The following is a 23,841-nucleotide window of genomic DNA, read 5'->3' as shown; positions in this document are numbered from 1 at the left end:
AGGCCGGGCCCATCTCCGCGCCCATCGCCAGGCCGGGCCCATCGCCAAGCCGGGCCCATCGCCGCGCCCCGCCCATCGCCGCGCCCATCGCCAGGCCGGGCCCATCGCCGCGCCCATCGCCGCGCCCACGCCCATCGCCAGGCCGGGCCCATCGCCGCGCCCGCGCCCATCGCCGCGCCCATCGCCAGGCCGGGCCCATCTCCGCGCCCATCGCCAGGCCGCGCCCATCGCCGCGCCCATCGCCAGGCCGGGCCCATCGCCGCGCCCGCGCCCATCGCCAGGCCGGGCCCATCGCCGCGCCCGGGCCCATCGCCGCGCCTGCGCCGGGCCAACCAAGGCTGACTGGGCAGGAAGCCTTGTAAAGTGACTCCAGACACACAGCAATGGGCATCCGTAAGTGCTTGCAATGAGAACAATTGTAGCTCTGTAGGGTTTTCCCTTCTCTATAGCGAGAACTGGGGGAGTCTCCTGAAGATTTTGGAATCATTTAAAGTGTTCCCCAAAAGCAAGAACTGGGACAGTTTCCTCTTCTAAAGCTACTGTCCAGAAGTATCAGCCCCAGCATGTGACCCGTGTGTAGCTGAGAACAGCTAACACTGTCTGTGCCCCTACCAAGGACACTGCTTGGCCAGTCTGTGCAGATGGGCACTGAATGCTCACTGCATCTGCAGGCTACTTGCAAGCCACTGAGGGGATTTCTGAATTTAGCTGCTTGTTAGCTTCCAGCGTGGACAGTTACAGGGGCAGCGCTGGCCCCACACTCTGCCAGACCTGCCAGCTTCCCTCTGGTGAGAAATGGGCCCTGAACCAGACACACGGGGAGAGCACGCAGCTGGCACGTCCTTTCCCCAGGGCCTGGCCACTCAACCCCACGGCAGCCGGCCAGTCTGCATTCAGGCTCCAGGGAGGGCGTGCAGCAGGCTTGGGCTAGGCCAGCAGGCCCGTAGCCCCCGAGGCGGAAGGACGAGCTCTCCAGGACTAACTCGGGCTTGTGTGGTGCACAGGAGCAGACATGGGCTGATTCCATCAGGAGACACAAGAGGGGCCAAGCAGGGGCCGGTCGCCGCCAGCCCCATTCTCCCTAGGTCCCTCATGCTCCGTTCTGAGGGCGCCCTTGGGGCATCGGCCTCATGCCGACCCTCTGCATGGGGTCACTCAGAGGAGCCCCCGCTCCCGGCACAGTGCTCCAATGCCCTGCACTGGGGCCGTCCTTCACACCAGGGCAACGTGGGGGCCGATGCTGCCAAACCCAACTGCCCTGGGGACACGTCTGTGTGACACAAGGGGCCCATTCTCCCCAGTACACACCCCAGGCAAACTGCGGCAGGCGAGGAATGGCCACCCCCCGCCCAGAATGCAATGGCAGGTTTGGCTTATGTGTGTGACGCTGCACTAGGAGACGTGGAAAACCACGCCCCAGGTAAACCGACTCCTAGCCGGGCAGCCACACGGCCACGGGGAGCCGCGGGGAGCAGCCACATGGCCACGGGGAGCAGCCACACGGCCCTGGGGCGCCGCGGGGAGCAGCCATACGGCCACGGGGAGCCGCGGGGAACAGCCACACAGCCACGGGGAGCAGCCACACGGCCCTGGGGAGCCACAGGGAACAGTCACACGGCCGCGGGGAGCTGCGGGGAGCTGCGGGGAGCAGCCACACGGCCCTGGGGCGCCGCGGGGAGCAGCCACACGGCCACGGGGAGCAGCCACACGGCCACGGGGAGCAGCCACACAGCCCCGGGGAGCCGTGGGGAGTAGCCACACGGCCCTGGGGAGCAGCCACACGGCCACGGGGAGCAGCTGCGGCGAGCGGGTGCGTGAGTGTCGCCAAAGGCAGCTGTTTCATGCATTCACTCTGTTAGCCGGGTACTTACAGGAGCTTGCGCTTCTGGGCTGGCTTCATTTGGTTGAAGTCGGTGGGTTCTGCCTTCGCTCTCGCGTGGCTGCAGAGGGGAACAGACGGGAACAGGTCTGTAGAAGGAAACATTTTGCCAAAAGCCCCTGGCACTGGCTGCTGGCTGCAGACAGCCCATTGCTCTGCCCCAGTCTGGCTGTTCTTACGGGCCGCATGGCGAAGGGAGGCAAAGGGACCAGCGATTCGGAAGCTGTCCCCACGAGGGAGGCAGAGGCCAATCTCTGCCATGCATGTGCCCAGCCACACGCCCACACAGCGCGGTTCTGGGGCTGTGCCGGGCGGAGGGGCGGAGAGGGGAATTCCGGGTCACAGGACGGCAGGCGGAGGCACTTCCTCACCGCCATCGCTCGAGTTCTGTACTCGGCAGCGGGGCCACTTCCTCCTTGTAACTAAACTAGGGGTCAAACTGCAGCAAAAACCTCCCCAGGTCCTCTGGAGCGACCTGTCCAGTTACCTGCCCCAGCCACCCACGTCTCCCAGAGCCGCTGTGCCGAGCGCCCGGCTGAATCCGTGGATGCTCCAGTGAGGCAGGCGGGTCAGTGGCGTATGCACTGGACAACCCCAAACAAACCATGTGAGATGTTAGTGGAGGGGAGGGTTGGCCGGCCCAGCTGCCTTGCGTAGCTATCCAGGGAGCACGTCCCCCCACCGCTGTGTCCGTTCCGGCACTGCCCCAGTTCGGTCCAGAGCCAGCCCAGCTCCTTGCAACAGGAGGCTCTCTCCACACATACAGCGGGGCACAAACACCACCACCGCTTCGGCTAGGGGAGCCGGAGTCAGGCGGGGCGGGGAAGCACTGGAACAGAAAGTCCTGTGTCTGTTTAGAAGCTCTGCCTAGTTACTGCCGATGACTGACCAAAGGGGTGGAAAGTGCTACCGCCTGGCACCAGGCCATGAGAACCAACAAGAGGGGAGGCACTTCTAGACTTGGTTTCAGTAAGTGGCGAGGACAGCAGAGAGCTGGGCATAGGCCAGGAACAAATTCAGGCCAGGGCTTCGAATTGGCGCCAAGCATTCTCTGTCCCAGGTGCTTGTCTGGCTGGTTCTTGCTCACATGCTCAGGGTCTAGCTTATCGCCATAGGTGGGTTGGGAAGGAATTTTCTCCCAGGTCAGATTGGCAGGGACCCTTCCAGGTTTCACCTTCCTCTGTGGCGTGTGGGTGCGGGTCACTTGCCAGGATTACCTGGGTGTATTGCAGGGTGTTTCCCTGTCATCGGTGCACTTGGGGGGGCCCCCGACTCTCTGCCTGAGGCACATTACAGTCAGGTCTCAGGGTTGCTGGGTGCAGCGTGAGGGTGCTGGGTGGTGCTGCGGGCCAGTGCCAGGCAGCTCGTCAGACCGGGTGACCTGGGAGCCCCTTCTACCTGGCATGTTCCTGAGGTGTGAGCAGAGAGGCCCAGCGAAGCCTGAGCACCGTCCAGGGTTTGTGCTCACCGTGTCCCTCACATAGAGCTGGGACACATCTATGCGGATTGTAGGCGACTTTAGGGGCCTGTGCAGAGAACTGCAGGTGGCAGCTCCCTGGTGCCACGTGGGACAGAAGAAAGCTGGAAGCCAGCCCTGGTGACCAACTGAAGCACATGCAGAAGGGGACGGCGTGTGTATCTGGAATTCATGGAGCACTGGGATGGCTCCTTATTACCTGGAGAGAGTCTGGTGGAATAGCAGCTTCCTGCTGTCGGTTACAGGGAGCCTTTGGCAGGGAGCAGTGCACAGAGAGTCAAGGGGGAACGGGTCAAATCCCAATGAAAATACCGGGCACGTACATCCAGCGGGTAACACTGGCTCCCTGCCTGGGGCAGAAGAGAAGGAATGGGCGGAGGAGGGTACTCGTGCCTGTATACAGATGCTGGGAGCCCAAGGAACGCACAAGATTTGCAGCTGCCTAACCAAGGGTCTGACCTCCTGGAGAGACTGTCTGGGTCCCGCCTACCGAGGAGAGAGCCAAGGAAATCGCACAGAGTGGCGCTATTTCAGAAGGCTCTGGAAAGCCAAGGAGAGCTGACTCGCTGGTGAAGAGCAGGGCCGCCCAGAGGATTCCGGGGGCCCGGGGTCTTCGGCGGCGGGGGGCCCCCGCTTCGGTGGTAAGTCGGTGGGGGGGTCCTTCCGTTCCAGGACCCGCCGCCAAAGTGCCCCCCCGCCGCCAAATTACCGCTGAAGTGGGACCCACCGCCGAAGTGCAGCCCCCACCGCGGGTCTTCGGGGTACTTCGGCGGCGGGTCCCGGAACGGAAGGACCCTCCGCCGCCGAAGACCCGGCTGCACTCCGGCGGCGGGTCCCGCTTTGGCGGTAATTCGGCGGCGGGGGTCCTTCTATCCCGAAGCAAAAGGACCCCCGGCCAGCGAAGACCAGGAGTGAAGAAGCTCCGGGGGCCCAGGCCGGGCCCCGCGAGAGTTTTCCGGGGCCCCCGGAGTGAGTGAAGGACCCCACTCCAGGGACCCCGAAAAACTCTCGTGGGGGCCCCTGCTGGGCCCGGGGCAAATTGCCCCACTTGCCCCCCCCCCGGGCGGCCCTGGTGAAGAGGGAGGTTCGTTAACAGGGAAGCTGGCTTCCGGGTGCTGCAGTGATGCTACGAACGGGAGGGGACTCGGAGGAGAGGCGCTGGAGTGGTTAAGGGGCTGGAGGGATTGGCTCACGAGAACAGCTTAGCCTACCACCCCTGCACAGCTTGTCTGCGAGTACTGGGACTGTTCCCCCAGTGAGGGAATTCAACGGGCAAAGCGAGGAGTAATGTGGACCACAAGGAACCAAAGCAAACGTCTGTTCCTAGGATCTGAACATTTCCCAGGGGTGTGGGCTATTAGCCAGCGGCGCAATCCGCAAGGAAGGAATTGTCACTCGAGTCACTAAGCGTGGCCTCCCCGAAGCACCAGAGCACAGACTGCAGGGCTGAGACGAGAACGACTCCATCTCCAGGCCCAGGACTCCCACCACAAGAGGGGATGTCAGGCCCAGCCCATGTTTGGTCATGAGCAGAGCTCCTGAGCACTGTGCCAGCAACACGCACTGTAGCCAGCTGCAGAGAGTGAGGAGGGTTATTCCACTCGAGGGCCAGCAGAGAGATACAGGCGGCTGCTGGCACAAAACAGCCAGAATAAAATGGTTTGTGGGGGACCTGCTCAAAGTTTTGAACCCCCAGCACAGCCAGAGGGGTGGGGGTTGCTCCCCCAAGATAGTCCCTTTAATGCGGCCTGTACTAGTTGCCAGCAACAGCATCCTGCTGGCCTACACTGGGAAAGCTGTTTCCACGTCCCTCTTGGTCAGATCTCCCAGCCCCATAGCAGCTTCCTGCGGCAGCAGTTCCTGGCCTCCACTCCATTTCTCTGCCTCGCTTTACTACGTTCTTCCTGTTCTCCTCCCTCTGTTCTGCCTCTCCTCTGCCCCATATTCCTTTGTGCTCCGAATCCTGGCTCGCGTACAGCAGACACCACAAGGTTCCTGAATGACACCATCTTCCGAATCAAGTGGGACGACTGACGCACCAACATCAGCGTTCTGTCCGAAGCCCAACCCTCCAGCGTGGACACTGTGATCTCTTGAATGAGATGTGGGGGGCTGTCCACACAGCACAGTTCCTCGGGAGGTGACAGCTGACCCCCAGCTTGCTGCTCAGAGCCACCGGCCAGGAAGTGATGTAACGCGACAGTCATTCGTCATGTTCCACAGACAGGACTCCGAATTCGGGAGGGGAACAAACAGCAAAAGCAGACAAACTCCTACAGGGGCACAGTCAGCTTGACACACGCACGCAGGGTGTATGCAGCCATCGCACTGCCACATCCACTATTGTTAAAGAAACATCAAAAGCTACAGTCCCCAGAGGAGAGGACACAGCTCCGTGTGCTCAGGGTATTTACGTTGTGTATGGGACAGCACCCTGTGAGCTGTAAGTCCCTCCCTGGCACTGTCACTGTCCCCTGTTTACCTGGGTCACTGACAGCAGCAGGGATAGAAAACATTTGTTTTGTACAGTGTGATTGCAAAGCTACAAACACAGGCAGGGAGGGTTCAGAAGCAGAGGCTGGGCCTGCTCTAAACATACGTCACACTCAGTTTCTAAAGGATTAGCTTTGAAGTTGGCATCTCTCCAGGAAACAAATCCCATTTAAAGGAAAGTGTTCCTAGAAACACCAGCCTCTGAAAGCACAACACCTACTGGAGGCAGAATTGCTCCTCACGGTGTCTCTCTGGGCATTTCCCAGGAGAATCCAGCAGCTCCTGAGAATGCACAATTCTGGCAGAAATTGCAGCAGTTCTGTTTGCAGGCATACTATGCTTCTGATCCATACCCAGACCCATGAGGCAGAATCTCAGAGATATGGGGCTGGAAGAGTCTCGAGAAGTCATCAAGTCCAGCCCCCTGGGCTGAGGCAGAACCAAGTAAACTTAAGACCATCCCTGGCAGGCCTAACCTGTTCTTAGAAACCTCCAGTGACGGGGATTCCACCACCTCCCTGGGAGGCCTGTACCAGCTCTAAGCTATCCCTGGAGTTAGAAAGCTTTTCCTGCTATCTATCCTAAATCCCCCTTGCTGCAGTTAAGCCCATTAGTTCTTGTCCTGCCTTCAGTGGACATGGACGAAACAATTGATCCCCATCCTCTTTATAACAGCCCTTAACATATCTGAAGACTTATCAAGCTCCCCCTTAGTCATCTCTTCTCAAGGCCGAACGTGCCCAGTTTTTTAACCTGTTCTGGTAGGTCAGGTTTTCTAAACCTTTGATAATTTTTGTGGTTCTCTCCCAGACTCCAATCTGGCCATCTCTCTGTCCTCCAGCTGAGGCCTCACCAGGGTGGAGTCCACGGGACAATGGCCTCCCGTGTCCGACCCAACACTCCTGTTCGGACAGCCCAGAACAACATTAGCCCTTTTCGCAATGGGTTTGCCAGCTGTAGTGCCCGGAGAAGCGCTTGTTCTCCACTCCGGCAGCGCGGTGCTGAGATGCCGGTCGGCTTGCTCTGGCTATGAATGGCAGCCTTGTTTCATTACACTTTGTTGCCTTCATTCATTATAAATGAGAATAAAAACCTCACTGTGATGCTCTCTTACCCAGCAGGAGATCAAATTCCTGGAGAATCTAATCTTTTATTAATAACGCTGACAAACCACTGGAGCATTACCCTGCATTTATGCAATGCTTCTAATCCTATCAAAGCCTCTTCTGGGGATTTCAAACAACCTCCGCGCACTGGCACCACATGGGGAGAGCCCGAGCTGGGGTGGGGCTCTTCCCTGGATGGCAGGCAGAGCTGCTGTTCCTCCATGCCACTGACCCTGCCTGGGGAGCAGGCAAGTAAATTGTGGCTGGGCTGCCCAGAAGATCTACAGCAGGGGTAGGCAACCTAGGGCACGCGTGCCAAAGGCAGCATGCCAGCTGATTTTCAGTGGCACTCACACTGCCCGGGTCCTGGCCACCGGTCCGGGGGGCTCTGCATTTTAATTTAATTTTAAATGAAGCTTCTTAAACATTTTAAAAACCTTATTTACTTAGTTATATATTATAGACTTATAGAAAGAGACCTTCTAAAAACGTTCAAATGTAATGAATAAATGAAGACTCGACCCACCACTTCCGAGATTCAAGTGCTTCGCCAAGGTGTCTTTGGAGCCCGAATGTAAATCCCTGCCCGTTATGGTAAATGCATGTTCCCAGCTGCAGGCCTAGCAGAGCGTGTGCCGATGGGGATACGTTTACATAGAGCATGAAGGCTTCTCTCTCCGATTTGGCTACTCGCAAGAAACCCCCTCCCTCCACACACAACACCAGGGAGGCAACGGACACTGGTCAGAGGTCACGGCTGGCCTGGGGAGACAGGCGCTGTGTTAGAGAGAAGTCCCAGGGACAGGTCCACATGTGCAGGGGGTAGGGTGGGAATTCAGAGAAAGCTCAGATGGTCAGAAGAACAGGAATGCGCACGACTGCTCCAAGAGAGGCTGGCTGCTGCCAAAGGAAGCCCCTTGTCTGTCTCTGCCCAGCTCTGCAGAGTCAGCTGCAAGTGGCGCCCTGTCAGCCGGGAATGCCAGCCCTAATTCATCGGGCACTTCTGTGACGAACCCACCCCGAGTGTCCCTGGGGAACTGGGAGGAAATCCCGCGCTGCTGTTACGGCCAATGGAACATGCTCTCGCATTAACCCATCGCCGGCGCGTGGCAGGAGCCTCAGCATGGTTGTGCTGCGACACTGGCTGTACGCACGGTGCTGTCCTGCCTTCGGGGCTAGCTTCAGAAGCACTTGGTTGTTCAAAGCCTGCTCCCGCCGCTGCAAACCCTGCTCGTCTCCCCCTGCTGGGCCACGCCAGCCTCCCTCTCCCCCCCAGCAAGCAACACTCGGTGCCCACGGGGACGCACCATGTCACCCCGGACACCCAGGCGAGCTGCTCTCGGCAGCCTGCTGCCGCCACGTGTTTCATGCAGAGCAGAGAGCACGGACAGTCAGAGGGACTGGGCGAGGGGAGCGGTCCACTGTGTGCAGCCACCAAGGTGACCGGCTGGCAGCGCCATGACAACAGTACCCGCTGCAGGAAGTAGCAAAAGAGAGCAGCCCACCAGACGGTACCTACCTCTTGGGCTGCTTTCTGGCCTTGCTGGCCGTGGTCAGTTCGGAGAGTTCAGGCAGGGCTTCCATCAAAGGCTGCATGTCTCCCACCACCGGCGTCGCTTTCCGCTTTGCCTCGGCTTTTTGCTTCTGTCTGGCCAGCTTCACACCTTCTATTTCTGAGTCACAAACAAGACCGGAAAGAGACTGTCAATTCCCAAGCACCCGAACCACAGCTAAGGGAGGACAAATATGATTTGGATAATGGCCTCGAGCAGCGGTTCTCAAACTTTTGTACTGGTGACGCCTTTCACACAGCAAGCCTGAGAGCGACCACCCCACTTAGAAAATAAAAACACTTGTTTATATATTTAACACCATTATAAATCCTGGATGGAAAGCGGGGTTTGGGGTGGAGGCTGACAGCGCGTGACCGCTCCCCCGCCCCATGTAATAACCTCGTAACCCCCTGAGGGGTCCCGATCCCCAGTTTGAGAACCCCTGGCCTAGAGAGTACACTTAGAAAGTTTGCAGACAATACCAAGCAGGCACTTTCGAGGATAGGATTAAAATTCAGAATGATCTGGACAAACTGGAGAAATGGTCTGAAATAAACAGGATGAAATTCAATAAGAACAAATGCAAACTAGTGCATTTAGGAAGGAACAATCGGTTGCACACATACAGAATGGGCAATGACTGCCTAGGAAGGAGCACTGCGGAAAGGGATCTGGGGTCATAATGGATCACAAACTAAATAGGAGACACTGTTGTAAAAAAAAGCGAACAGCATTCTGGGAGGTATTAGCAGGAGTGTTGTAAGCAAGACACGAGAAGTAATTGTTCCACTGTACTCTGCGCTGACTAGGCCTCAGCTGGAGTCTTGTGTCCAGTTCTGGGCGCCACGTCGCAGGAAGGATGTGGACAAACTGGAGAAAGTCTAGAGAAGAGCAACAAAAATGATGAAAGGTCTAGAAACCATGAGCTGTGAGGGAAGAGTGAAAAACCTGGGTTTGTTTAGTCTGGAGAAGAGAAGCCTGAGGGGGACGTGATACCAGTTTTCAAGCACATAAAAGAGTTGTTATAAAGATACATTGTTCTCATCTACCGAGAACAAGACAAGAAGCAATGGGCTTACATTGCAGCAAGGGTGGTTTAGGTCTAGGTCGTACATTAGGAAAAGCCTCCTAACTGTCAGGACGGTTAAGCCCTGGAACAAACTGCCTTGGGAGGTTGGCTAGTGAGGGACCCGCGTTTCCCTCCCACGCACTGCGAGGGGGAACTGCTAAGAGGGGGGAAGAGGAGCACTGAAGACCTGAAATCAAACCAATGTGCTAGAATTACATGGCCCCTCCAGTGAGGTTGGAGAGAGGAAGGGGAGGGTCCAGGTTTCGCCTCCCATCCTTGACAGAGGTCTCTGTAACCATGAACCTGGCTGACTCTGGCTTTACGTACAAGGGGAAGGATGGTCTTGTGGCAAGTGCACTGGGCTGGGACTCACAAGACCCGGGTTCAATTCATGGCTCCAGCCAGTCACCCGGGGCTCGTCTACACTGGGGACTTCAACTGATTGGCCAAAAAGCAGCATTTGCCAGCCAGGCACCCTGAGTGAGTGCCGAGCCTGGGGCCCTCGGGGCAGGCAGGGCGCCCAAGAACACGGGGACTGGTGATGAACTGAAAGCATCTGAGCTGCGCCACGGGACTGTTCCAGAGCTGTGTGACTCGGCCCCAGCACTGCAGGGAGATGGGGGGGCTCTCCGCTGTGCTCGCCTTCCCGCTCCCCAGCTGGCTGCCGGGAGAGAGAGCCATGGGAGCGCCTGCAAGGCCGGGGCAGCCCAGGGGGAGCAGGCTCTGCCTGAGGCGAGGGGAGCCCCTAGCAGTGGATCCAGCTGGGGAGAAGAAGAGGAAAAGAGTGGAGAACCAACAGCCAGTTCCAGCTCCCCCGTTCTCTGCCCCAGCTGGCACTGGTACCCCAAGAACCCAACTCAGGCGGGGGTGCACAATGTGCTCCTGTCCCTGCAGCGTGGGGGCTGGCTAGGCCCTCTCTGAGCCCCTGGGGACTCCCCAGGAGGGAGCTCGGTGGAACGTTCCTGCTTCCTTGCATCCCGAGGGATTCAAAGGCTGTGGAACCTGCCCTACAGTATCAGAGTCAGCCAGTCAGTGCAGTAGCACTGCACGGCCCTGACCGTGGTCACTGCCTGATACGTCTACGCCAGTAATCTTGTGGGCCAAGCTTTTCATCATTTTCTCTTGTTTGTACCAGCACTAAACTAGCCCTGGAGTTAGAAACCAGTGAGGTGCTTGGGTCTCTACCATCACCAGTCCTGGGTGAGCTGTGATTTCTGCAATGCACAGAGGTTTGTGAGAAATCTGGATTGTAAACACTGCTCCTTGCAGGCGGCTCTGCCAGGGGCCCTGGCTTCTGTTCTGCACCATTTCTTTTTTTGGTCTGGCTTTCTGGAGGTGGCTACTTCACAGTGCTGCCACGCATTACACGCCTGACGCATCACCCTGAATTCTTCTGCTATGAAATCTCCTTCAGAAAAGGGACCGTGCATGCCTCTCATGGCCAAAGCCTTGCATCAGTTTTTCCTTGAGACTCTCTTTCTTATGATTTATTTCTGTTGGAATGGAATACGCGCTGAGAGTTTTGCATTACACGACTGGGCTGAACTTCACTGCACTGGGTACGGGGACTGGATGCCAAGACATGCAGGGAGAAAGGGCACCCAAGAAAAACATTTCATTCCAAGGTTACAAAAACAAACAAAAAAGAACCAGTAGCAAATTGCTCCCCACCACATGTAAGGGAGTTTTTAGAGGATAATCCTGGTGGCTTTGTAGGGAACAATGTAATAAACAGTGTCGGATGAATTAACTGCTCAAGTGAAACCCAGATATTTACTCCAACTCAGAGCCATTTAGTGCACGTAGCCCATACCACACTGCGCGGAAAGGCCTGCTGGTCTCTCATCACCCAGACCACGCCGGGTGAAAAAAGGTGCAGTGCTGCTTGTTTTCTTGGATTTCCCCTGGGGCTGTGAGTAAAGACTGATTGACCGCTCAAGGGCTAGTCTCCAGCCTTGGAGTGAAAGAAGTGATGGACACACAGCAGCTAAAGCCCTGCCCCCACTCCACCGCTTCCATGAGGCCCCACCTCTTCCCCGCCCCCAATCCAACCCCTTCCCCGAAATCCCCACCCCAACTCCGCCTGCACCAGGGGGTGCAGGAAGGGTGTGGGGTGTGGCAGGGGCTCAGGGCAGGGAGTTGGGGTGTGGGGTGCAGGAGGGGTGAGGGGTACAGCAGGGGGTCAGGGCAGGAGATCGGGGAGCAGGAAGGGTGCGGCAGGGGGCTCAGGGCAGTGGGTTGGGGTGCAGGACGGGTGCGGGGTGCGGCAGCGGGTCAGGGTGCAGGGTGCGGCAGGTAGCTCAGGGCAGGGGGTTGGGGTGCAGGAGGGGTGCGGGGTGCGGCAGGGGGCTCAGGGCAGTGGGTTGGGGTGCAGGACGGGTGCGGGGTGCGGCAGGGGGCTCAGGGCAGTGGGTTGGGGTGCAGGACGGGTGCGGGGTGCAGCAGGGGGTTGGGTGCAGGGTGCGGCAGGGGGCTCAGGGCAGTGCGGTGGGGTGCAGGACGGGTGCGGGGTGAGGCAGCGGGTCAGGGTGCAGGGTGCGGCAGGTGGCTCAGGGCAGGGGGTTGGGGTGCAGGAGGGGTGCGGGGTGCGGCAGGTGGCTCAGGGCAGTGGGTTGGGGTGCAGGACGGGTGCGGGGTGCAGGGTACGGCAGGGGGTCCGGGGTGCAGCAGGGGGCTCAGGGCAGTGGGTTGGGGTGCAGGACGGGTGCGGGGTGTGGCAGGGGGTTGGGTGCAGGGTGCGGCAGGGGGCTCAGGGCAGTGGGTTGGGGTGCAGGACGGGTGCGGGGTGCAGCAGGGGGTTGGGTGCAGGGTGCGGCAGGGGGCTCAGGGCAGTGCGTTGGGGTGCAGGACGGGTGCGGGGTGTGGCAGGGGGTTGGGTGCAGGGTGCGGCAGGGGGCTCAGGGCAGTGGGTTGGGGTGCAGGACGGGTGCGGGGTGCAGCAGGGGGTTGGGTGCAGGGTGCGGCAGGGGGCTCAGGGCAGTGCGTTGGGGTGCAGGACAGGTGCGGGTAGTAGCAGCGCGATTGTTGAATGGTGCCGCTCGGGGCTCAGGGCAGTGGGTTGGGGTGCAGGACGGGTGCGGGGTGCAGCCGGGGGTGGGGTGCAGGGTGCGGCAGGGGGCTCAGGGCAGTGCGTTGGGGTGCAGGACGGGTGCGGGGTGCGGCAGGGGGTTGGGTGCAGGGTGCGGCAGGGGGCTCAGGGCAGTGGGTTGGGGTGCAGGACGGGTGCGGGGTGCGGCAGGGGGCTCAGGGCAGTGGGTTAGGGTGCAGGACGGGTGCGGGGTGCAGTGGGTCAGGGTGCAGGGTACGGCAGGGGGTCCGGGATGCGGCAAGGGGCTCAGGGCAGTGGGTTGGGGTGCAGGACGGGTGCGGGGTGCAGGGTACGGCAGGGGGTCCGGGGTGCAGCAGGGGGCTCAGGGCAGTGGGTTGGGGTGCAGGAAGGATGTGGCAGGGGGTCGGGGTGCAGCAGGGGGCTCAGGGCAGAGGGTTCGACTGCAGGAGGGATTTGGGGGGTGGGCTCTGGCCCGGTGTGCACCTGGGAAGCGGCTGGAACGTGGGGGAGGAGAGGTGCAGGGGTGTGTGTTGCTGTTGCTTCAGGCACCACCTCCAGCAGCTCCCATTGGCCGGAAACGGGGAACCACGGCCAATGGGAGCTGCTGGGGGCGGTGCCTGAAGCAACATCACCAGACACCCCTGCGCCTCTCCTCCCCCAGGTTCTGTCCGCTTCCCGGAGCGGGGGTGTGGGGGGGGCAGGGCAGGCAGGCAGGGAGCCTGCCCTGCCCCCGGTGCGCGTCGGGCCGGAGCCGCTCTAGGTAAACCCTGGGGGGGGGCACGAGGAGCTCGCGGGCCGCGTGTTTGAGACCCCTGATTTAACCTGTGACAGAATGAAGTTCTGCTCTTCGACAGGAGTTCAGGCAAGCACTGGAAGCCAATGGGATGTAAGGATACACTCCAAATTAAGCACATGCTTACCTGCTTTCCTGAATCAAGGCCTCTACTAGTGCTGGGGCTAAAAGAACTAGTGTTCCCGAGCTCCAGGAACCCGGCTATGCAATCCAGAGAGGAGAGGACTCTGCGGCTTCTTGCAGCTAAGCAAGTTACCCAAGCAAAGAGTAAATTCCAGGCAGTGGGATGGACATGAGAAATGGCCGACTCTGGGACACAGAAAGGAGAGAAGCAGCCAGGGAAGGTTTGAAAAGTTCCCGTGAAGCCTCACAACATGTGTGAGGCAAGAGACGATCACGTCCAAGCAGGACCTTCGCATCACTACTTCTAAGAGCCTGGCAGTGCGATAGCTCCCCAAATCCTGGCCCAGGGGGGTCCTGGCCCTTCGCTTGGCTCGGTTACTCCTGGGAGCGAATCCCTCAGGCACACCGCACACTTGCTTTAACTCACAGACCCCGTGGGAACCTGCCAGCATGTAAAGAGTTTGGGGAATTTGGCCACACCTCTGCGTAGGAGGTGAAGAGGGCACATGCTGCTGCTTCTGGGAGCTGCGTGGTGTGGTCCCCGACCCCACTCCCCGGCTGGAGCATGGGAGACCCACGACTCCGCCCCCCAGCAGGAGCTCGACGGCCAGATTAAATCGGCTGGTGGGCCGGATGTGGCCCGTGGGCCGTAGTTTGCCCACCGCTGTGTTAGAGTGCACAGCCAAGTGCCAAGGAGAGCAGTGTTCCTAACAGAACACGGCAGCCTGGCATTTAAAGTGCTCTGGCATGACAGGCCAAACTCAGCCAAAAGTAGAGCTGCCAACAAGGGAGCTCACGCCTCTGAGCTTCTAGGAGAGACCAGCAGCAAACCTCACTCCTCCCAGGGCTCTCCAGGGCTGGTTTCATATTCCCGTATTTTCCACATACGCCATGTAGGCAGTAGCGTAGCTAGCGGGGTTCAGTGGAAGCAGCCGCTTCCCCTCAGGGCGGCCAAGCGCTCCCCGGCCCCCGCTCCCCACCCCTTGCTAATGCAGCGGGCGGGGGGAGGCGAAAGGGCCCCTGTGCCTTTAAGGCCGCCTGGCTGGCGAGCCCCGCGTGGAGCGCGCCGAGAGCACACCGGGGACAGGCGGCGGTGCAGGAGGGAAGGTGAGCGGGGAGGGGGGTGGTGGTGGTGTCCGGTTGGGGGCACCTTTTTTATGTTTGCTTCCCCTACACTGAAAACCTGGCAACGCCACTGCATGCAGGACTCTCGGAGAGACAGCATTTCCCAGCACTCACTGCTCTCCGGGACAGGGAGAGAATCGCTGGGAATTATCTCCAGCCAGCCTTGTCCTCGACTTGGGAGAGAGGAGGGGGCTTCCCACCCACCCTGCTGATGGAACTCAGAGCAGAATCAGCAGTCAGGGTTTTCCCCAAACCACACAGCGCCTCCCTGAGTGCGCTTCCTCTCCCTCAGCGACTGCACCTGCCTGGTCCCCAGGGATCATTCTTGGGCTCACGAGGTTTCACTTTCTAAGCCTCAAAGGGCCAGTACACTCTGCTACATGTGGCATGTACGTTGTTTAGGAAGCAGTGCAATGCAGGGCTTCTACTGGCCCTCTGATGAGACAACCACCCTGCAAGCCTGATCTTATCGAGGGAATACTTACTCTGCAGCCACCTGTCTTTTCTCAGCTTCATTTTTTCTTTTTTTGACAGAAGAGTTTTTTCTTCTACACCTGAAAAATAAGAACACACGGCAGTCTGAGTGGTGCTTCCCGATGTGGCTTTTCCAGCTCGTCCCCCAGGAGGTCAATGGATGTTCTCCATCGGAACAGGCCAGACAATCTGCAATAAGAGTTCTGCTCAACCTCTGCCACGTGTGTAATTAAGGCAGCCGGAGAGGCTGGGTACTGGCGGGCGGCAATACAGCATCTTGTGAAACCATCAGTCAAAAATCCATGACAATTAGTTTGAAGGGACCTGACTGAAGGACAGAGTGTCGATGAGGGTCACATTTTCAAAAAAGCCCAGGGCCGTATTTTCTAGTGCTGAGCAGCCACAATCTGGGCCAGTGTTTCAGAAGATCTCAGGATCTCGGTGCAGCACACTGGGAGCTATGACAATCTGGCCCTTCTTCAGTGCTGCCTTCAAACCCCAGGAAGAACTCAACACGCTATTCAGGGAAGAGCAGCAAACACGATGAACAAGGACTTGCTCGTAGGGAAACGCTGCAGACTCGGACTTAGCTTGGCTCGACGGGGAAGCACTAAAGCGACGTGTAAGCGCTTGAAGAGCTCAAACAAGAAGGGAGGAGAGGAAAGGTCTAGGGCTGCCAGAGGGGTACAATGAGCAGGAATGGGAAACAGTCAGAGGGGGAGCTGAGCCTGGTAAGCAAGACGACTTCCTTAAAGCAAAGTCTACTACTGCTGTGCCATCAAAGTCTCCAGGGAGGGAGTGGAAGCTCCTGTGCCATCCAACACTAGGCTGCCCTAAGCGCTCAGCAGTGTACCACAGGGAACAAGCGTGAGCTAGGGAGGGGGCAGCACACTACAAACACAGGTTTATCCACTGCTCAGAGCTATGAGACACCTTAGGCAGCAAGGCAAGAAACGACTTTGTGAGATGACTTGAGAGGGCCAGAAGTGCAATCATCCCCTAGAAACACGCTCCCTGCTTGTCCTGGCCTGACGCTACCACCAGGATCTATTGATACATTTGGACTGAGACGGCAGCATGGCCCGCTGGCTGTGCCGCTGGACTGGGAGTCCGGAGACCTCGTTCGATTCCCATCTCTAATCACTGACCTTGGACAAGATGCTTTCCTGAGTGCCGGTTTCCCTGCCCCCAGCCTTGTCTGTCTTCTCCAGTTACACCGCGCGCTCTTTGAGAAAGGGGCTGCCCCTTACTCTGAGTCTAGGACAATGGGGTCTTGGTGGCGGCAGCTCGGCACTAATTAATAACAATAATCTGTGTGCCTAAGAGCAGGGCCGGCTCCAGCGGTTTTGCCGCCCCAAGTGGGGAGGGGGAAAAAAAACAACAAAAAAAACCAAAACTGCGCTCGGCGGCACTTTGATGGCAGCTTTTCCGCCGCCGCCGCTTCATTCTTCGGCGGCAATTCGGTGGCAGGTCCTTCCTTCCGAGAGGGACTGAGGGACCCACCGCTGAAGAGCCGGACATGCCGCCCCTTCCCCTTGGCCGTCCCAGGCAGCTGCTTGCTGCGCTGGTGCCTGGAGCCGGCCCTGCCTAAGAGCGAGGCCGACAGCTGAAAACCAACGCCTGCATTCTGACGTCCAGTACTGCAGAAAACAAAAGGGACTGAAGAATTTTACCTTATGGCAAGAGAGGAAAACCTGACTACAATCAGCTTCCCACAAAAGCAGCTACGGTGCATGTCTGTCCCAGGATGGACCATAGCCCTGGGAATGTTGACAGAGGACGAACTTTGCGTGCTGAGGAGTTATTTGCTTCATAAGTGTTTGCTGCCTCTCCCGTGCAGAGGAGCTATTCTTAAACATGGGAAAAATATATAACAGGTGATTTACAAATCTGGATGGATCCACCCAATAGGATTTCACAGAAATGTAGTAGGGTTCTGTCAACAATTCTCTAAAAGCCTATACAAGTCAACAGAAGACAATGTTTCTGCAGTTTTGTTTAAACCAAACAAAACTGTAGAATTCTAAGGCAGGGATATAATTTTAAATTTTATACCTATCTCCTAGGACTGGAAGGGACCCTGAAAGGTCATTGAGTCCAGCCCCCTGCCTTCACTAGCAGGACCAAGTACTGATTTTGCCCCAGATCCCTAAGTAGCCCCCTCAAGGATTGAACTCACAACCCTATAGTGTTGTTAATAACAACAACAATCTATAGAATGTAATGATAGCTTTTTCTATCAAGACTTTCCGACACGGCTAGACTTTAAAAATAAACCCAGGTTCTATAGAAAGAGGAAATAAATATTTTGGTATTTCAGACTATGACAACTTAAATCAGGCTTCAATTAGAACAGGTTTTTGTTTTCAAATTGCATTTTCCTGTGGCTAAAACACAAACCAAAACTCCACATTACATCCACAGCAGTTACCGAAGGCTGAGAAATAAACCCCTCTCTGGACCCTGCAGTGTGTTCACTATGGTTAGGATCATAGGGTGGTATTTGTCATGGCTGAAGAAGTCTTTGTCTCTTGACTAAAATATCCGATAAAGCTGTGACATTCCCCTGGGTACAGTCTGGGCTGCTGAACAGCTGTGTCCTCTCGATTCTCCAACCTGGAGGGCCTTTTACGCTGCTTCGCTGTGAGAACCACCACTCCTGGCCCGCTCCCACACAGCCGCTAGCATGTAAATCACTCCCAGCTGAGCTATCGACGCGTGTTCTAGCCAGCCACTCCTTACATTGCAAAGTGACACCAGCAAATTCCCAGTCCCAGACTGGTCTCCAGAAATACGTGTATTATGCTGCCCAGCTCTTTCCTTCTGAACACCACAAGCTCATAGAAAGTCTGTCATTTCATTAATAGAAAATAATATGCACAAACCCTGTTATCTCAAATGAAGTTTCCCAAACACTTCAGTACAAACATATACTGGTTTAGATAAAACAATAAAACAAGTTTCACAACAGAAAGTTAGATTTTAAGTGATTACAAGTAATGAGGCATAAAAGTCAGAATTGGTTACAAAGAAATAAAAGGTAAAACAAAAACTAATACCTAACTTTACAAGTTACGTGAAATCAAAGCAAAAAGGTTTCTCTCGCCACATGCTTACAGCAGTCTGGCTGGATTCCTTCAGCCAGAACCTGTACCCCAGTTCAGTGATGCTTCCTTTGTCTTTTAACTGCTGTTGATGCCATGAATAGAAATGAGGGGGGAGAGGTGATCTGAGAAGTTTGCTCCCCTTTCTTACAGCATTTCTCTTCTCTGAGAATCATCTCCAGCTGGGGCTCAGGCGACAGCAAGCCTGTGGGATGGGAACTTCCAGCTGTTTCTTTGCCAACATGTAAATTTCTCACTCACACCCTTTTTCCTGACAAAGAATGGCCGCTTAACCAGGTGATAGTGCATTGGATTATTCTGACACCTGGCCGAGGTGCTGGCTAGCCTTTTGTCTCTGAGGAACTGGTTTAAAACTGTTTCCCTAGACTTGGAACATGTCTTCTACACTAGAATTTCATAACTTTACATACAATGTTGCTGCACATATTTTACCAAGACAATAATGTTCAGTAGATAATGAGTTTTCAAATGGATACCTCACAGAGCATACTTTGTACAAAATTTATCACAGTCTTGTAACAAGGATGAACATAAGGGGACAGACAGTCACAAAGCACACTGTGTTCACTGCTGGGTAGACATTTAGCCCTTCAACCTGTACACACTAAAGTTTGGCATGTGACTAAAGCACGTGACTAGCCCCATTGGCTTTCGTGGGACTGCCTATGTGCATAAAGCCAAGCACAGGAATATGCCTCCAGGACTGAGGCCTTGATCTGTGGTTTCACCTACTTATGCTCCCACTGACTGATTTCCAGACACTGCTTCCTTGCACTAAATCCTTGCGACTGAAGCACCAGGAACGCAAGAGTGAATCACTAGAACAGGATGAAGAGTGAATAATAAAACATATCCCAACGATTGCTGAACAACTGCCCAGACTTGACAAACACACACTTAACATTCATTGCTGACTAATACTGACCGAACGGTTCTGTATTTCAGTGGTGGTTTTTTCCTGTCTGAAAACATGGTCATTACTTCTCTGAAAAACAGCGCCTGGTATGATTTGTTAATGAGAAAGACCACAACCAGCTGGCTGGCTCTAGTAATAACAGTAATTCCGATATTTATTTATTTTTGCCAAACTGAAGCAGAATATTTAAGGAAACTCAAAAGCTGCCGGCTTGGCCGAATTATAGGGCTCCCTGCACAAAGTCCCAACAGGAAATTACTCACAGACTGGGGAGAAAAGAATCCAATGGGCAGAGAGAGAAGACTCTCTAAAGTGTTGAGGCTTTTTATCCTGAAATGTAAATACCTTAATGAGACAGAAACACAAGGAACCCCACTGTGTTAGCGCCATGTTAGATCCCAGAGCTGAACCAGCCCAGCCAGGTCACACAGCAGGGAGGGGTCCAGCAGCAACATTAACTCCATCCCACTACACGCTCCGTATACTGTTTGTGATCAGCAGGAATTTAAACTGCAGGGCCCCTGCCTGCAGCTGGACCTCTGAGCCCACATGGAGCCAGTAATGTCCACGGGAGAAATCGTCTGGTTATGCTGAACTGAAGGCAGGACCGGGGCCTGGGAAGCCATCCTCTGAGCCACGCATGCACTGGCTTGGGCAGGGCTGCTCCAAGCAGGGCGCGTGTTCGTGCTTCTCACACATGCTGAGCCCTGTCAGTGTTAATACCCCCCGAACATACATTGCATTCAAAGAGCAATCAGGTGTTAAAGTTGCACAGATACAGACGCGAGCCAGGAACTGCCAGTGTTAAAGGCTGTATGGGAAGGTATAATCAATTAATTAAACAATTAAAATATAATAAAATACAACATTTTTCTGGCACTTTATCCGGACACGTGTAGCGTCTTCTACTCCTGCGTGCTGCCCTGTGCAGGCCAGAGTTCATGGGAGTCATTTACGCCCGGGACAGGCAGTGAATGAGGCAGGGCTACCGTCAGCTGGGGCTGTCCTCCTCTGCTGGATGCCAAGACAAACAGGGGTCCCCTATCAGACCCCAGGAACCTCCTTCCCACTACGCTCCACCCATATAACATCCCCCAGCAGTGGTCGGCTTCTTGCTGAAGACAAGTAAGGAGCAAAGTGCTGCTTGGCCTACAATTCTCTTGTAGGGTTTGGTGGTGGGAGGAGGGGAGAGTCGCCCTGTTCCCCCCCCCCCCACACTCCATAACCTTAGGGGGGAGGGATAGCTCAGTGGTCTGAGCATTGGCCTGCTAAACCCAGGGTTGTGAATTCAATCCTTGAGGGGGCCACTTAGGGATCTGGGGCAAAAATTGGTCCTGCTAGTGAAGGCAGGGGGCTAGACTCGATGACCTTTCAAGGTCCCTTCCAGTTCTAGGAGATTGGTATATCTCCAATTATTACCTTTTAACCTTCTCGAGCAGAGCTGCCCCCTCTCTTCTGGACTCCACACACAAAGGGGCCATATGAAGGGTCCCACATCTCTCTTCTCCAAGGTCTCCCCCCCACAGGTGCTCATTTCTTTGTCTCCTCCCTCCTCAATTCTGGGGCACCCTCCCAGTCTCTCCCCATTCCTGAAATCGGGGGGAGCTGGGTCCCTCCATCTTCATTCAAATCAGATGTTGATGAAAAGATCTGCTCAGACTTCAACAATAAACTCTCTCTCCTTCAGGCAAAGCTAAGCCTGGAAACTTCAGCCCAAGACCCAACACCACGAACGAGGAGCAGGCGAAAACAGCGGCTGGAAGAACAGTATGTCACACATCTAGATAGCGGGTGCTACCAGACCCTGCCTCTCGGGACACCTCAGCGATGCTGGAGTCTCACTCCAGGATGCAGGAGGGGTCCGAGAACTACACAAGCCCACAGAGTGACCCCACAGTTGGCGTGTTCTTCAGTGCACAAGCAAGGCTTCAGGGACTGCGGTTGCCAGGATCTGCTGCTGCAGCCAGGGGCCTCACCTCCGTATTCAAGCCAACGGCCCCCACAGTGGGCTCCACGCTACGCACGTTACACAACTTGCTTCTGGCCAGCTGCCATCACAGCCCTAGTGCCGCAGTCTGCAGGCGCTCCTGGGCTATGGCACAGCACAGCCGCTCACACGCCTCTTCCTCCGGCAGCCGAAGGAAAAAGCAGCTGATGCTTTTCCAACATGCACAAAGCAACCGGCAGCTCAGAAACGTTTCAGACAATAAATTCCTCCACCTGTTTAATTACAGCCCGTGCTCTCTCAGCATAGCTTTGACTTTCTGTCAGCTCACAGGCATCTCTGAGAGCCCAAGATAAACTCCTGCTCCATTGTACTTCTGTTAGTAAGTGAAATCCAGAGGGTTTGGGTTTCTTTTTTCCTTCTAGAAGCAGTCTAGTGAAATTAGCCCTTAAAACCTTGGTCAGAGAACAAGTCAGCACACACCTACTTACATTCATTGTGTGCCAGTTACATTCTATAACCTTGACACTTACTCCTCTTAGCGGGGAGGTGTTTTTCTGTGGGATCTATGCGTAGGGAACATTTTAACTGTAAACACACAAAAGGCTTGGTGCCGCCTGCATCAAAATGCCTGCTTCCTACTCTCTGCATCTCTCCAGATGCTGCTTTCGTGACAGATGAGAAAAGCCTCATTTTCCATTCCACTCCTGTATTGCTGAGTGGCTGTAGGTGAAGGAACACTGTCACGCTCGGCAGACTAAAGAGCTATTTTACCTTGCAGTTGCGGTTATCTCCGTACTCCCCACCCCAAGCACTCAAATTGCATGAGTCAGGCCCCAAACGATCATGAGATTGGCTTAAAAACTATTAATACTTCTTGGGTTCTCTGTTTGGGTTTGAGCCTTCCGGGTCCACTCAGATCATGTTTTCAAATATTCCCCCTAGCCAGGAGGGCTAGAAATTTATTTAAGAAAAGGAAAGAAAACAGATGATCACCAAATCCCATGACTCCAGGAACAGGGACAGTAACAGAGCAAATATCAGGCAGCTCATGATTAAAACGGTTATTGCTGGCACCGTTACAACGTAATGAGGACAATTTAACTAAACTGGAGAGCTCCGAATACTATGCAAAGCCAACAAGCAGAGCACAGCCCCCATTTTTGTGTCAGTTCTGCAGGAGCTGTGATTTAACAAACGCTCTTCCCAGAATGCTGCTGAGGCTATGTCGTCCACACTGCTGTTGCACAAACACAATGTTCTGGCACAACGGGGTACCATATAAATGGAAGTTGAACAATAACAGATGTGTTAATTTCAGCGCCAGTCATACAACAGGAACACAAACCTTCTGGGAAAAGCTATTCTTCCCTCCAAATGCTGCACACACGCACCGCGTTTAAGAGGGCATTGAGCAATAGAGAGTAATTTTTTCATTATAAAGCATTGCTTTAAACTTGTTTGGGGTCCCTTTAATTGAAAGGTTTCTGAATGGGAGAGAGGGGCGGGGAAAGGCATCCACCCCACAACCTCCTGCATGCCCCAGGAATGGCTACAAATGCAGCAACATTAACAAACATTCTCTTCTCTTCCTAGAAAAATACTTAGCAATAAAGTTACAAATAAGCTAGCTGGAAAGTTATTCATACGATCACGGCCATAAGGAGGTGGGCAAACCTGCCCTTACCCATCAGCTAGACAAGGCTAGATTCCTATCACCTGCCGGCTGGCTTGCTGTACTGGCACATTCAGTGCAATCCATCTGCCACTGCAGATCTCCTTCATCCCTCCGCCCCCAGAAGTCACCACAGCCACGGCACTGAGAGTGCAAAGACCAAGGAGGCGGGAGGGTTAGTTTGGAGAAGTCGCAGAAGCCACAGGGTGACCAGATGTCCCATTTTTAAAGCATTTAAGCCCTCCTGCAGGTGTCCCGACTTTTTCTTAAAAACAGGCAAATTGTCCTGTATTTTCTGTCCCCCCGACCAGTACTGGTGGGTGATGCTGCTGGCTAGATCCCTGCTTGCCAGCCGCCCGCCCGCCCGCCGTGGGGGAGGGAGGGTGTCCAGTGGCTGACGATGCGGGTGGGTGTGTAAAGTTTCTAGGAGTTTGGATGAGGGGGGCGGGCACAGGTGCAGCGCACGGGGCTGGCCGCTCCCCCTGCTGGTCCGTCAGCACAGCCCCCACTGCTGCCAGCTCTCGGCCAACAGGGCCCCACCCCCCCCCCCTCGTTTCCAGCCGGCACTGGCTGCGCTCTGCGGCGGCTCGTGAGTCTGGGCAGGCGCCAGCCAGTTACATGTCGCCTCTGCTGCCATCAGCCCTTCACATGCTGGTCTCTCCCTTTGCCCCACAGCCCTGGTGCTCCTCCATATCACGCCAGGTCATTCCCCCCCCCCCCACCACCACCCCCCGTGGCTGGAAGTAGCTCCTGTCCCTTCCCGTCTGTACAGTGCCAAAAGGGCCACATTCTGGTGTGAACCCTGGCAGAAATCTGGGGAGGGGGACATATGACCCCGCGTGCTGCCCGCCCCCCCGCCCCCGGGACACATGGCACCAGGTGAGGCGGGTCCCTCCCGGGGACCCAGCCAGGCCTGCAGGGCAGAAAGCTCCAGGCAGGGAGGGTTGGGTCAGTCGGTCACCCTTCCCCACCCCGTTGAGAGAGGTGTACGGGAGTGTGGATGTGCCACCTCTCCCCATGTGTGTGTGTGTGTGTGCGG

General features: G+C 55.9%; 1 protein-coding gene across 2 annotated transcripts in view; it reads right to left on the bottom strand.

Moving 5' to 3' along the window:
- SLX9 (SLX9 ribosome biogenesis factor) overlaps window positions 1-23,841 on the bottom strand; it is a 109,710-nt gene that overhangs the window by 1,213 nt on the left and 84,656 nt on the right. For both annotated transcript variants that reach the window (XM_044978532.1, XM_044978533.1), the window contains exons 3-5: window positions 15,153-15,221; window positions 8,475-8,628; window positions 1,872-1,940 (exon numbers count right to left, since the gene is read on the bottom strand). In XM_044978532.1, coding sequence (XP_044834467.1) covers window positions 1,872-1,940; window positions 8,475-8,628; window positions 15,153-15,221 — 292 coding nt within the window. The remainder of the gene's footprint in view (window positions 1-1,871; window positions 1,941-8,474; window positions 8,629-15,152; window positions 15,222-23,841) is intronic.

The sequence above is a fragment of the Mauremys mutica genome, chromosome 10 (genome assembly GCF_020497125.1).
Source record: "Mauremys mutica isolate MM-2020 ecotype Southern chromosome 10, ASM2049712v1, whole genome shotgun sequence".
Taxonomy (NCBI): domain Eukaryota; kingdom Metazoa; phylum Chordata; order Testudines; family Geoemydidae; genus Mauremys; species Mauremys mutica.
This window is presented reverse-complemented; position numbering and strand designations above follow the sequence as displayed.